The 15,340-nt window shown below is 35.9% G+C and overlaps 2 protein-coding genes across 3 annotated transcripts; both read left to right on the top strand.

The window, feature by feature from the left end:
- The first annotated feature begins 683 nt into the window (after positions 1-683).
- Positions 684-10,537, top strand: LOC142222277 (uncharacterized). Of its 2 annotated transcripts, XR_012718295.1 has the most exons (3): positions 879-979; positions 2,041-2,408; positions 9,809-10,537. XR_012718295.1 is itself a non-coding variant. In XM_075292316.1 (2 exons), exons 1-2 carry the CDS (start codon positions 800-802, stop codon positions 10,224-10,226), a joined length of 489 nt encoding a protein of 162 aa, XP_075148431.1. In that variant the 5' UTR covers positions 684-799; the 3' UTR covers positions 10,227-10,537. The 2 variants fall into 2 exon arrangements, 1 of the variants encoding a protein (XP_075148431.1); XM_075292316.1 differs by lacking the exons at positions 879-979; positions 2,041-2,408 and adding an exon at positions 684-870.
- Positions 10,538-11,783: 1,246 nt separating this feature from the next.
- LOC142233576 (larval cuticle protein A3A-like) lies at positions 11,784-12,455 on the top strand. The gene has a single exon (XM_075304541.1). The coding sequence runs from the start codon at positions 11,784-11,786 to the stop codon at positions 12,453-12,455; it is 672 nt and encodes a 223-aa protein (XP_075160656.1).
- The last annotated feature ends 2,885 nt before the right edge of the window (positions 12,456-15,340 follow it).

Here is a 15,340-nt window from a genome sequence, read left to right on the forward strand (position 1 = left end):
ATAAGTATTATTTTATTTAAAACCATAATAAATTATGAACATAAATACAAAATGAAGGTACTTACATCTAAGGTTTACGACCTAACAGAATTTTATTTCTATAAAAAATTTTTACAAAATTTTATTTCTATAGAAAATTTCGTCATAATTTTTTTTCTATACAAAATTTTGTCGAAAGTTTATTTCAATAGAAAATTTATGAAGAAGTCCCTCTTTGAAAAATCAACCAAAATTAAGAATTCTACCAATGTACAAAATAGTTGTCTAACCTTGCGTTTAGACTTATATACACTTATATACATTTCCGTTAAATATCTTGAATTAACTGAATTTATTATGAATTATGGTGAATTGTTAATGTATCTATGAAGTTTAAACTTATCGAAATTACCAATTACTTAAACTATTGTGAATGAACACTCATAGACAACATATATGTATGTAGGTTTCTTGTTAAGATTAACAACATACAATGATTCTATTCTTTTTGATAACCCAAACGGTGAGCATTCTCTAACTCCCTAATAAAACCAAAATCCTCATTTGTAACCCTCGACTTTGTGTCTTTTTTTTCTTACCTCTTGGTTTTCTGTGTATGTGATGTCATAATTTCTCATGCTCTGAGAAATTATGACCACTGATTGACGTCCATTTCTCCTAGTGTAAAGGGAAACATCCACCTGCTGTCCCATAAACCTATAATACAGTCCACAACAACCACACTCGGAATTGGTGTCCACTCTGTACTCTGCCCACTATCATCGTCGCTAATTCCCCCCTTAACCTATCATTTTTAAACATGGTCCACTCGAGGAGAGGATACTCAAATGAACGGAGAGCATCATCAAACACTAACAAAGAGGATAGAAGGTAAATGATAATTAGAACAAAACCTTCCACATTAGTCGAATTGAGACGTCGATCGCAAAGCATTTAATCGGAAACGTGTATCGTGTAAAAAAAAGTGTGAGAAAAAAAGGTAATTTCGTGTATTATAAAAATGTCGTGGTTAATTTCGCTGACCGTTAGTTAAAATTAGTTTGTGTTAAAAAACTATAAAAAAATTCCTAAAATTTTGCTCTAAAACTACAAAAAACTGCTTTAAGACTGTAAAAAGTATAAAAATTTTGCTAAAACTATAAAAATTATGGTAAACCTGCTAAAACTACATAAAATTCGCTGTAAACCTATGAAAAATTTGCTAAAACTACATAAAATTCGCTGTAAATCTATAAAAAAATGTGCTAAAACTACATAAAACTTCTATAGAACTATACAATTTTCCAAAATACTACATAAAACTACATAAAATCTGCGCTATAACTACTGGGAAATTTTTTAAGAAACCGCGAAAAAGGTTGCTTAAAACGCCATAAAACCTCACCATAAGATAATAATAAATTAAGTTATTTATACATGCATTAAAATCCGTAGTTACAATGTTTTAAAATCTCTACAAATTCTACCATTACACACTCAAGGAAATTTATCGTTAAAACAGGTTCTAAAACTCAATTTGGTTCTTAAGCCTATATCACAGGTCGTTTGCATAATATTGTAAATATCAAAAGTGCCAATACAAAAAAAAACGAGAAAACCATATAATAGTTTGTCTAAAAAAGGCTTCCAAAATTTCTAAAATCTGAAATTGTACATAATTCCCATTTTTGGAAACCATAAAATCACAATATTGCCTTGTAAAAATCTGGAATTCTCCATAAAAAATACACATATTGTGTTTGGTAAATATAAAACAAGAATTTTTTCCTATATTACCGTTAAAATTGGCAACAACAAAATATTTTGCAAAATTATTTTCTGTATACCAAAAAAATATTTTTTCATTTATCTTACTCCCATTTCGAAATCACCGTTATAAAACTTGGGAATATACAAAGTACATATAACAACAATTTTGCCATATCTCATATTCTTTCTTGGCCTTTATTTTCGTTGCTCTATGTGTCACGTCTTCATTTATCTTCAAATTTCCATTCCGTTCTCACCTTAATTTTTTTTTCATACTTGTTACATCTAAAGTTTGTCACAATAAAGAGAGTGACATTTAAAAGTAGAAAAAGGAGAGAGTGTGGATGCAAGTGAAAGTGAAAAAGTTATGACAACGAAAGATGTAAAATAAAACGAAAATTGTGGAAATAAAAATAGTCAAATGGTAATGCAAAAACAAAAATATATAAAAAAGCAAAATTTTGGCAAATTTCAAGAATTTTTCATCAAAGTGTTCTAGTGATTACCAAACACACGATTTCAAATTTTCATTTCGTGTATAATTGTCTAAATTTATAAAGATTATTAAATTCTATAAAGCTGCTGCGGTAAAAAAAAAAAGACAATCGGTATTTCGGGTCGGATTAATAAAATGGTCTAAACAACTAGTAATATGGAAGGTAAAACTTGTTCATAATATATGCTAACAAATGTAGATAACATTTACTAGTAACTAACCCACACCTAATTGCTTTCTTTGAACCACTGTGCACGAGATAAAGAGAGCAAGCCGCTCTCACTCACGCAATAACAACAAAACTCAACTCAAGAAAACTCTTATACTGTCACAGTGTTTCGCAGCAACAATTGTAAAACAAAGAATTTAGACACGCACAGTGTCTTCTAACTACGTTAAAAAAAAAATATTGGCAATTACAAATTCTAAGGAATACCATATAGACACGCACAGTGTCTACCAGCTGCGTTATTTAAAATATAATATAAAATTCAGTGGAGAAATATGTAAAATTCGAATATAACTAACTACGATTATTGAGGATTTACAATTTAAATTCTACGAAAAAGGAATTTAGACACGTACAGTGTCCCCATTACGATTTTTTTAAAAAACAAATAACAGTTAAATTTTTTTAAAAATAAAAGGAAAGCTAGACACGCACAGTGTCTCCTAATTACGTTATTTAAAACATTTACGAAAAAAATCTGGAAGAAAATATCAGGAAAAAATTATTTTTACACAAACCGAAATAAATAACTGTTCATCCCGAAAACAAAGGTATTCAAAGTAAATTACGTGAAAGTAATAATTGGATAAAAAACTGGATGGATAGCTTGCGCCTGAACTTACACCCATAAAAAATATCAATTAAATACTAAATCAAAGTTCAAATTGAAACAACATAATTATTCCATAAATTTAACACTAATATATTACTAACAATATCACTTACACTATTTGAACATTTTATTTCTATATCCATTATTAAAAAAAAATCCCTAACGTGGATATATTAGTGAAAGACCAAACTGTGTGTTGATTTGTAAAATCATTTTGCACTGGTCTTTAAAATTTTTGGCTGATCCCTAACGCGGATTTATTTAATTGTGGAATCATATGTGTTTATGTAACAAATTTCTGGCTGATCCCGTAAGCCTAGTACTAAGTTCAAAGGTTTTAAATTTTCACACGAAATAGTATATGCGCATATTATTTCCCAGTAAACGTTAAAGACCCTATGTTTGGTACCCGATTCAAAGTGATATTCTGACTTCGCAAACGAACTTAATACTAGGAATAAAGTGGATAATTTTCTCTTTTTCTGTGGAATTTAATTCAATTTAATTCTGGTGCGAAAACTACCGTACTTGTGAGAAAAGGAAAGTTCTCTGACGTCAACCAAAGCGTTGCTTGGAAATTATCTACAATTTTCCCAGTGACAATTAGTTTAATTACATACCGCTTTCTTATTTTTTCGAATAATTCAACAAAAGGAAGAAATTAATTGCCCACGGCATGTGGTTCAAACAAATATAGCTTCCAAACTCTAAAATTCGGGCTTAAAATTTGCCTCTGAGTTATATGCTGATAACTGGTATATAACAATTACTGTTTTCAAACAAAAGGGATTTTTTTGGGTTTTCATTTAACTTTACTGCTATATATTTCTACTGGTATAGCACCAAATATTTCCAATCCCCTTTACATTCGAAATTTACATCTAATTTACATATAATCAAAACTACACATTTCTATCAACAACTATTCTTTTAGCTAAAGAATAGCAAACTTACACTCGTTGTGAATGGTCTAAGCGGCAATAACTCTCGTAATTGTCATCTGATACACTTGGTGAATTTCTGACTTTTTTTAATGGTTATAAATAACTAGAAACTATTTTAATTCTATACGTTATTCCTTTCATTTGGGAATTTCTCGCAAATCTATTAAAATATTTTGCTACTCACAATTGTTAAACTTAATTCGATAAATTACAACGTATAACTACTATACGATTTTCTCATCCGCTTTTCCACTAACTTTTTTATTTCGAACGAACGATCAATCGTCATTGGCGCGTTTTTCACGGTGAAAATCACAGTCACTGTTGTTGAATCTATTCGTGATTTTTTGTTTCAATATGTCTAATCCAACAGACTCTCACAATCCTCAAAGCACTCTCAAACAGTCTCCCATGTACGAAAAATTCGCATTCATTTGCAATCAACTCACAGACTTTTGCTCAGATTTTGAGAGTTCTGAAATTGGGGATCAAACAAATACTATTCTAGAGGTCAAGTTGGAAGATTTAGGAGACCGATGGCAAAAGGTTCAAGTTGAATATGAAACCTTGATGATATCTCCTGAATCAAATGTCTCTAATGAAGTGAAACAAAATGCGAAATTAAATTTTAGTATTTGCTCAGAATCCTATTACGAAACTCGAGCCCGAATTCTAGACATCCTGCGAATGTCGGTGAATACAGCACCACGTAGGACAACTCGATTATCCTCTTTTTCTGATAGACTCTCAGAACCGCAACCCCTTAACAACTCTGAAGTGTGCATAAAGGTTCCTCCATGCGACACAGAGGTATTTAAGGGAAGTTATGAAGATTGGCCATCCTTTCGTGACATGTTCACGGCCGTATATATCAATCACCCAAAATTGACACCAGCTCAGAAACTTTATCATTTGCGAAATAAAACTAAAGGAAGCGCAGGTGCCATAGTAAAAAGATACGCTTTGTGCGATGAAAATTTCAACTTGGCATGGACTGCGTTGAAAACGCGTTACGAAAACAAGCGAGTTTTGGTAGATAACCAACTGAAAATATTGTTTAATATTCCCGTAGCAACAACGGAAAACAGTGAATCACTTCAAAGAATTCATTCGACTGTAAAAGACTGCCTCAGTACATTAAGTTCCTTGCAAGTTAAAGTTGAAACTTGGGATCCGGTACTGATATACCTAGTTTCTACAAAACTTCCTAATGAAACGATTTCTCAATGGGAGCAGTCTCTCAAATCTCACCGTGAACTACCGAGTTGGTCCCAAATGGATGAGTTCTTAGTCAACCGATTCGAGGTTGTAGAAAGAATATCCAATTTTAGAAATTCACAAGTTCAAAGTTTTCAATTACCAAAAACTTCTACCGAAAGTAGTAACAAAATACACGCATACGCATCTCAAGAGAATTTAAATCATTCCTGCCCATTGTGCAGCTTGGATCACAACATTCGCATCTGTCCCGATTTTCGTAAATTTTCTCCCCAAGAGCGTGTTGATTTTGTTTTTAAGAAGAAACTATGCAACAACTGCCTGTCTCCGTCGCATTCAAAATTGAAATGTAAAAGTAGACACGTTTGTCTCTCATGTAAAAAGCGACATCATTCGCTTCTACATTTAAATCCCAATCAAACCGATAAGAATGATTCTCAAAATGCCATATCTGGTGGTGATGAAATGAAACGAAACAATTCCAAATATCAACCCGAGCGAAACGATTCTATATATCAAACCGATCCATCTGTTCCTTCTACTTCTAAAGAAAGTTGCACTCGAGTTGAGGCAAATTTCTCGCAAAATACCGATACTGTTTTACTTAGAACGGCATTAGTCCATATTGAGCACAAAAACGAACTTTACACTGTGAGAGCATTAATTGATCCAGGCTCCCAAAGAACGTTTTTGTCTGAAAAAATTCGCAATTTGTTACAAATCCCATATCGTAAGTCGCGTTTCGAAATCGGTGGAATTGGAGGGATGACACAGTTTTCTGACAAGGAGTGCGATATTGTTCTCTTCGCTCAAAAACATAAGGTTCGTTTTTCTGTTAGCGCTATTGTCCTATCAAAGGTTACGAGAAGATTACCTGCTATCTCCTTCGATAAGCCTAATTGTCCCGACCTATTCAAACTCGATTTAGCAGATCCTAATTTCAATGTCTCATCCAATATTGATCTTATACTTGGAAATGACTCTGAGCGCTTCATCAATCTGAATGGTATTAGGAAAAATGTTTGCGGGTTTGCTTCGGCATATAACACAATCTTCGGATGGGTTCTCAGTGGCCCAATACCAACTGAAACCATCGAGGCTTTTACTACCAAAGTAGTCTCATGCGAATCTGATGTACTCTCTGATATACTTCGAAAATTCTGGGAAATTGAAGAAGTCCCTTCGGTTCCCGAAATTTCGGATGCTGATAAGTTTTGCGAGGAACTTTATGCCAAAACAACAACTCGTGACATTGATGGTCGATACGTTGTAAGGCTCCCGTTTAAGAAAGAGTTTCCCGAAACAATTTCTCTGGGTTCGTCGAGATTCATTTCTCTTGGACAATACGCTCGGATGGAACGAAATTTATCTAAAGATCCCCAGCTTCAAGACCAATACAATTCTGTATTGCATGAATATTTATCGCTTGACCACATGGAAGAAACTTCCTCCCGGGAAATATGTTCCCAAGGTAAATTTTTTTCTTTTTACCTCCCACATCACGCTGTAGTACGTCCGGAGCATAAGTCCACAAAAGTTAGAATTGTATTCAATGCTTCCCGGAAATCCAAATCGGGCTTATCCCTTAATGATGTGCTCTACACAGGTCCCACGCTCCAAAACGATTTGATTTCTACTATTCTCAATTGGAGAAAGTACAAATATGTCTACTGTGGAGACATTCAAAAAATGTATCGACAAATAAAGATACATCCCGATGATAGAGCGTACCAAAGGATTTTATTCCAAAAAGATCCCAAAGGCCCAATTCAAGATTACCAGCTTAAAACGGTAACATTTGGTATTAACTGTGCGCCTTTTCTCGCGATACGCACTTTACTACAACTCGCTCATGATACTGAGAGACAATTTCCTCAAGTTTCTAATATCTTAAAACGGGAGATTTATGTTGATGATATTCTGTGGGGTGGTTTCTCAATAGAAGAAACAATTGAACTTCGAAAAATGCTCGTCAAGGTTCTCAATTCTGCTGGCTTTCCCCTAAAGAAAATAAGTGCAAATGATTCCGAATTGCTTACTGGGATTCCTTCGGAAGATTTATATGATCTTAATTTATTGCGTCTGTCTGAGGCTAGCTCTACGAAAACCCTCGGAATAAAATGGAATGCTTTAAGTGACAAATTCTCTTACACTACTATATCTTGCGAACCTCAAAATTCTGGCACAAAGCGTCAAGTGCTTTCTCTTGTTGCTCAACTCTTTGACCCTGCGGGATGGATAACTCCTGTGATTATCAAGGCCAAAATGCTCATGCAACAACTCTGGCTGGAAACCTCGGGCTGGGATGATGAAATATCTTCAGATTCCCTTCGTGCCTGGAATGAATTGTTGTACGATTTGTCTCAAATTAGCATTATTGAAATACCACGATGGATCCAATTTATGCCTACGGACAAGGTTCAAATACATGGGTTTTGTGATGCATCAAAAGGAGCTTACTGTGCATGCGTCTATTTAAGATTTCAAACCTCTACCTCCACTGTCTTCTCGAATCTATTCATTGCGAAAAGTAAAGTTGCTCCTCTCAAACCCGTTTCATTGCCCAGACTGGAATTAAATGGTGCATTATTATTATCCAGTCTCGTAAAATATGTTACACAAACATTTGACAGTAACATAACTTCTATAACTCTTTGGTCAGATGCGTCCATAGTTCTGGGATGGTTATCTAAACCCCCATACACTTGGGAAACATACGTAGCCAATCGCACGTCCCAGATACATGAACTCGTCCCAAATGCAAAATGGAAATACGTATCTACCCACGAAAACCCGGCCGACCTTGGTACTCGTGGTTCAAGGCCACGTGAACTCATTTCAAATTCACTTTGGTGGAATGGACCATCATGGTTAACCAATCCAGAATCCACATGGCCAACTCGAAATCCAATAATTCCCGAATTAGCACCTAAAATAGTAACTGCTCATCAATCAATTGCCCAACAAAATGATGTTGTATCTCGGTTTTCGTCATATTCAAGAGCTCTACGTGTTATTTCGTACGTATTCCGATTTTACCGGCATTCTCACCCCCAGCATAAAACCGATCAAGTTGTTCAGTCTATTGATTTGTCCCAAGCGGAGATTCAATTTGCAAAAACTCGTTTAATATCTCTAGCTCAACAACAATATTACCACACTGAATATGAAGCATTGTGTAACTCTAAAACACTTTCTCCCAAAAGCAGTTTATCAACTCTAAATCCATTCTTAGATTCCCAAAACATAATCAGAGCGAATGGTCGGTTGATTAACTCGTCTTTGCCATATAAGGAACGTTATCCCATAATACTTCCTGGCAATTCTCATTTTTGTCGCATTTACTTATTACACTTACATACATTTTTGGCTCATGGAGAATGCAATCAGATGTGCAGATTTGTTCAGACTGAATATTACATTTCTCGATTAAAACCCCGTGTAAAAGCAGTGATTCACAGGTGTAAAACTTGCTTAATTTATAAGCATAAACACAGTTCTCAGATTATGGCTCCATTACCACCGGACCGTTGCAACTTTTCCCCACCATTTCACGTTACTGGAATTGATTTTGCAGGGCCATTTGAGCTCAAAAGTTCGTCTCTAAGAAAGTCCCCATTAATTAAAGGCTATGTATGTGTTTTTGTGTGCTTTAGCACCAAAGCCATACACCTAGAAGTATGTTCTGACTTGTCGTCAGCAGCCTTCGAGGCTGCATTTGCTCGATTTGTGGGGAGGCGAGGGCTCCCTTGCAGGATATTCTCGGACAACGGTCGCAATTTTGTGGGAGCCAGTAGAACTCTGCTGCGAGAATTCACACACTTTCTTAAAACAGCCTCTAGCAACATATCTCAAAAATACGCAATACAGGGCTTCGAGTGGAAATTTATACCACCCCATGCACCTCATATGGGCGGCTTATGGGAAGCAGCCGTAAAAAGCTTCAAAACCCATTTTAAGAAACTCGCCGGCGCTCACCGGTTTACATTCGAGCAGTTTGCAACTCTTCTAGCACGAATAGAAGGAGTTTTGAATTCCCGTCCCATTTCAGCAATGACCGAAGATCCATCCGATCTCACCGCCTTAACTCCAGGCCATTTTTTGAGAGGATCTCCCTTACTAGCATTCCCTGAACCAATGTCTTCGAAGTTGTCTCTTATCAATAAATGGACAAAACTAAAAGCTCTCCACCATCAGTTTTCGATTCGATGGAGGGAAGACTATCTAAAAGCAATGCACAAACGTTACAAGTGGAAGTCACCCTTGCCTGATTTAAATATAAACGACTTAGTAGTTGTTATTGATGATTTACTCCCCCCTTACGAATGGCTTTTGGGCCGTATCGTAAAAACTTATTCTGGTTCGGACAGTAAAGTTCGAGTAGCTGATGTACGTACTGAAAATGGAACTATAACAAGACCCATAGCGAAGCTATGCTATTTGCCCTTCTCAAATACTACCGATGACACTCACACAAATAATAACTAACTCCAAATGCCATGAACATACTACTCATTACACTAACATTTGCACAAGCTAACAACATCTCATACTTTCAGATCGTCAATATCTAGCAACCGGAGGTCTCCAAACTTTTACAAGTGCAAACTGTGTAACAAATTCCACTCATTGAAAGTGTGCCCGAAGTTCTTGAAGATGACTCCCAAACAACGCAATATTTTGGTACTGCGAGAAGTTTACTGCGTAAATTGCCTTGCCAGAAGCCACCGTTTTCGTGATTGTCGGTCAGAAAATATGTGTAGAAAATGTGGAAGACCGCACAACACCCTTTTGCATCCAAATTATCAACAACGAAAATCTAAATCAGCAACCAACAACACCAATGAGCAGCGAAGCAACAACGCCATCACATCCAGAACCAACACCAATGGGTCACAGGAAACCTCACCAAACCAAAAGATTCTTTCTGAGGCTATTCGTGCCTTAGCATCGGTTTTATGTTCCTCGTCGGAATAAGTTCGAGGTGGCAGCATGTCTAACCTTGCGTTTAGACTTATATACACTTATATACATTTCCGTTAAATATCTTGAATTAACTGAATTTATTATGAATTATGGTGAATTGTTAATGTATCTATGAAGTTTAAACTTATCGAAATTACCAATTACTTAAACTATTGTGAATGAACACTCATAGACAACATATATGTATGTAGGTTTCTTGTTAAGATTAACAACATACAATGATTCTATTCTTTTTGATAACCCAAACGGTGAGCATTCTCTAACTCCCTAATAAAACCAAAATCCTCATTTGTAACCCTCGACTTTGTGTCTTTTTTTTCTTACCTCTTGGTTTTCTGTGTATGTGATGTCATAATTTCTCATGCTCTGAGAAATTATGACCACTGATTGACGTCCATTTCTCCTAGTGTAAAGGGAAACATCCACCTGCTGTCCCATAAACCTATAATACAGTCCACAACAACCACACTCGGAATTGGTGTCCACTCTGTACTCTGCCCACTATCATCGTCGCTAATTCCCCCCTTAACCTATCATTTTTAAACAATAGTAAAAAATTTACCAATTTTTGTAGAATTCTACCAACTGTGCCAACCCTTCTGGGCGTTTCAAATATATACACTATCTTATAATACTCTGTTCCTCAGAGTGGCGGAAAAAATCACACTTCACGTTATTTCTTCAATGTCCACTGTTTATAATTTTAAGAGTTGAATCTGAGAATCATTTAGGACAGAATAACTCTATATAGAGTAATTATGATGAAAAGGTACCAAATGGCTCACGGTCGTGCCTCTGTGCTTTTGTCGAAATGTCGAAATGTATCAAAAAAAAAGCACAAAAGTGTCAACTTTATCAACCCTGATCCAGATATTTGGAAAATGGTTCTGGAAAAATGTTTGACACTCATTTTGGTCAAATATTTGCCTGGTGTGACCATAGCATTAAAAAAGTCTTAAAATTAACTGGGATGTTTATTTTGGATGATTTTGCATATTTGGTTTAATTTTTTTAATAAATTTTTAAAAATGTTTTTCTCTAATATCTTGGTTGCTTCCTGGCATTTAGATATACAAATTATGAAGTCTATTATATGTTTACTATAATCTGGAATTTAGAACTTATATCTATATCTGATAGGCAATCTAACATAAAAGAGTGCATATTCCTACCAAATCATATAGTATTGGGCTATAGTATTTAGAAATTACATTTAATAATCTAAAATATGCGTATCTTCTATTGTTACTCGATTTTGTAGGAGAAGAATATATTCAATCCAAAAACAAAATCATAATAATAATAGCATAATTAGTTCAGTATGCATTTAAAAAAAAAATCTCCTCATACCATAACTGAAAACCAAATCGGCAAATTTTGGTATATAAGCGGAACAAAATTTCCAAATCACTATCATTCACTTCTTGTCTTTAATTCTGAATAAAACAACCCAAAACATTTGCACTCAAACAGTCATGGCTTTCAAAGTAAGTTCGGTGCTATACGAGTACATCAACAATTTTGATCCACTGACCATACCGTTCAATCATGGTTTTTTGTTTTATTTTATTATTCCAGTTTGTTTTCGCACTTGCTTTTGTAGCTGTGGCCAGCGCTGGTTATGCTCCTGTGACCTATCAGTCAGCTCCAGTTGCTTACCATTCTGCCCCTGTGGCTGTAGCCCAAAAAGTCGTTGTCAAATCCGAGGAATACGATCCTCATCCTCAGTACAAATTCTCTTATGGTGTTGAAGACAAATTGACTGGAGATTCCAAGAGCCAAGCTGAAGAACGTGATGGTGAAGCTGTTCGTGGTGAATACTCGTTGATTGATGCTGATGGTTACAAACGTACCGTTCATTATACAGCCGATGATGCCAATGGTTTCAATGCTGTTGTCCAACGTGAACCTTTGGTTAAATCTGTAGCTGTAGCTCCTGTCCACTATGCTGCTCCCGCTGTTGTCAAGACTGTTTCCCCTGTGGCCCATTATGCCACTCCCGCTGTTGTCAAGACCTTAGCTCCAGTGGCCCACTATGCTGCCCCTCATTACGAGCATCCTGTTAGCCACTATGCCGCCCCTGCTGTTGTCAAGCATGTAGCTCCCGTTGCCCATTATGCTGCACCAGCTGTTGTTAAGACAGTTGCTCCTGTAGCTCACTATGCCGCCCCAGCTCATTATTCTTCATACGAAACTCCCACTTACAGTTATCATCACTAAACATTCATATAATTGTTGATTGTATTTATCGTTAACTATGTTTAAATATGTATTTATTTAGATAATTATAGCAAAATGAATTCACAGAATTCTCAAAAATCAAAAAGTTTGTATTACTTTTTTCCTCACATTATAAAGGTGGTCAAATAAGTACTTAGCCTGTTAAATAACAAAAAAATGATCATGGGGCTATATATTTTTTGACAGGACCTGCTTTGAACTCAATAAACCTGGTACAATGATTCTCTATACAGAGAACAGTATAGACCTAATATGAAAGATTATATAAACTAAATTTTATGACACAACTTGCAATTTTTTTTAGATGAAAAAAAAAATATTAAACGAAAGTTCATAATCTTGGAGTTAAATAACAAAAAACATTGTGGGCGTGTGGCGATATATTTTTTAACAGATCCTGGTCTGAACTCGTTAAACCTGGTACAACGATGCTCCACATAGAGGACAGTATAGACTTAATATGAAAAATTATACAACCTAAATTTTATGACACAAGTGCAAGTAGCAAGTTTTTTTTTTTTTTTTTAAATCAAAAACGTATTAACAGAAAGTTCATAATCTTTGGCTTAAAAAGCAGTTTCGTGAAATTAAAGACAATAATATTTGAAATTTGCCTCCCCCAGTAAAGCTACACGGAAAAAAGAAATTCTTTCCTCCCATACGAAATTTTAGACAAACAAAGTTTGTTTCTCATTTGCTTTTCGTTGAAAGGAAGTGTATTTGGAAGAAAAGTATGTACCTTTTGTGATAAACGTTTATTATTTTCCAGGATGTAAAAACAATTTCATAAAGACTAACTCAAAAAATTTTTTTTCTGGCTAATTACATTTTCCCTCACATCTTTCTCACTTCCACAAAGTTTTTTGGTTCTTAGCACCTTTTTCTGTAATACAAACAATGTAGAAGAAATTATACGATTTTATAAATTTAAAATTTTTTTTACCTTTCGCCTGGACGGAGAATCGAACCGCGGACCATGCTATTTGTAAGCCAACACACTATCCACTGAGCTATGTAACCATTATTATCATATCAATAGACAATTACCCATATAAGTTATATTTATATAGCATAGCTTGCGGCGCCCACGAGCCGATTAAACAAAGTTCATTTAACAGAAAAATACATTTAGTTGGGCACCGTGGAGCAGTGGTTGCTACGTCCGACTTGCATGCCAAGGGTCGTGGGTTCGATCCCTGCTTCGACCAAAGTTTTTTTTTGCATACTATTTTAATATAGTACCAACCTTCAAATGATTCGTGTCAAAATTTGACGTCTGTAAGTCAATTAGTTTGTGAGATAGAGAGTCCTTTGTGAAGCAACTTTTGTTATTGTGAAAAAAAAAAATGGAAAAAAGGAATTTCGTGTTTTGATAAAATACTGAAGGGAAACAATACGGTGGAAGCAAAAAATTGGCTTGATAATGAGTTTCCGGACTTTGACCCAGGGAAATCAACAATAATTGATTGGTATGCAAAATTCAAGCGTGGTGAAATGAGCACGGAGGACGGTGAACGCAGTGGACGCCCGAAAGAGGAGGTTACCGACGAAAACATCAAAAAAATCCACAAAATGATTTTGAATGATAGTTGATGGAGTTGTTGATCGAGATAGCAGAGGCCTTAAAGATATCAAAGGAACGTGTTGGTCATATCATTCATCAATATTTGGATATGCGGAAGCTCTGTGCAAAATGGTTGCCGCGCGAGCTCACATTTGACCAAAAACAACAACGTGTTGATGATTCTGAGCGGTGTTTGCAGCTGTTAACTCGTAATACACCCGAGTTTTTCCGTCGATATGTGACAACGGATGAAACATGGCTCCATCACTTCACTCCTGAGTCCAATTGACAGTCGGCTGAGTGGACAGCGACCGGTGAACCGTCTCCGAAGCGTGGAAAGACTGAAAAGTCCGCTGGCAAAGTAATGGCCTCTGTTTTTCGCGGCAAAACGGCCCCATATGAAGAAGAAAAAAGTGTTGTTCTACCAAGACAACGCACCGTGCCACAAGTCATTGAGAACGATGGCAAAAATTCATGAATTGGGCTTCGAATTGCTTCCCCACCCACCGTATTCTCCAGATCTGGCCCCCAGCGACTTTTTCTTGTTCTCAGACCTCAAAAGGATGCTCGCAGGGAAAAAATTTGGCTGCATGATCGCCGAAAATGAGGCCTATTTTGAGGCAAAACCGAAAGAGTACTACCAAAATGGTATCAAAAATTGGAAGGTCGTTATAATCGTTGTATCGCTCTTGAAGGGAACTATGTTGAATAGTAAAAACGAATTTTGACAAAAAAATGTGTTTTTCTTTGTTAGACCGGTATTTTAGGACCACAAAGAAGAGTGTCGAAAATGGCGTGTCCATGTTTTTGTATAACCCCCATATAACCCGATCTCCTCATTTGACTTCTTGGGCTTCTAGACACCGTAATTTTTTTTATCAGATTTACCTGGAATTCAAAATCTGGAGATATTGTGGGTCTACGCATAAGTACGCCGAATGGGTGCGTATCGGTTCATGTTTTGGTATTTACCTCATATAGACCGATCTCCAGATTTGACCTCTTAAGTGTGTAGACATCCCAATTTGTTTGAGATTTGCATGGAATTTATGTGTTATGTCTCCTGATTTCCTTGTTGGTACACATGTTTGCTTGGCAGAGTATCCACCTGAAATTCTGTATATGTATTTTTAAGAAGTAACCTGGCAAAGAGTTTTCTACGGTTAGGTTAGGTTAGGTGGCAGCCCGATGTATCAGGCTCACTTAGACTATTCAGTCCATTGTGATACCACATTGGTGAACTTCTCTCTTATCACTGAGTCTTGCCCGATTCCATGTTAAGCTCAATGGCTAGGGACCT

The sequence above is a fragment of the Haematobia irritans genome, chromosome 1, assembly GCF_050003625.1.
Source record: "Haematobia irritans isolate KBUSLIRL chromosome 1, ASM5000362v1, whole genome shotgun sequence".
NCBI lineage: Eukaryota > Metazoa > Arthropoda > Insecta > Diptera > Muscidae > Haematobia > Haematobia irritans.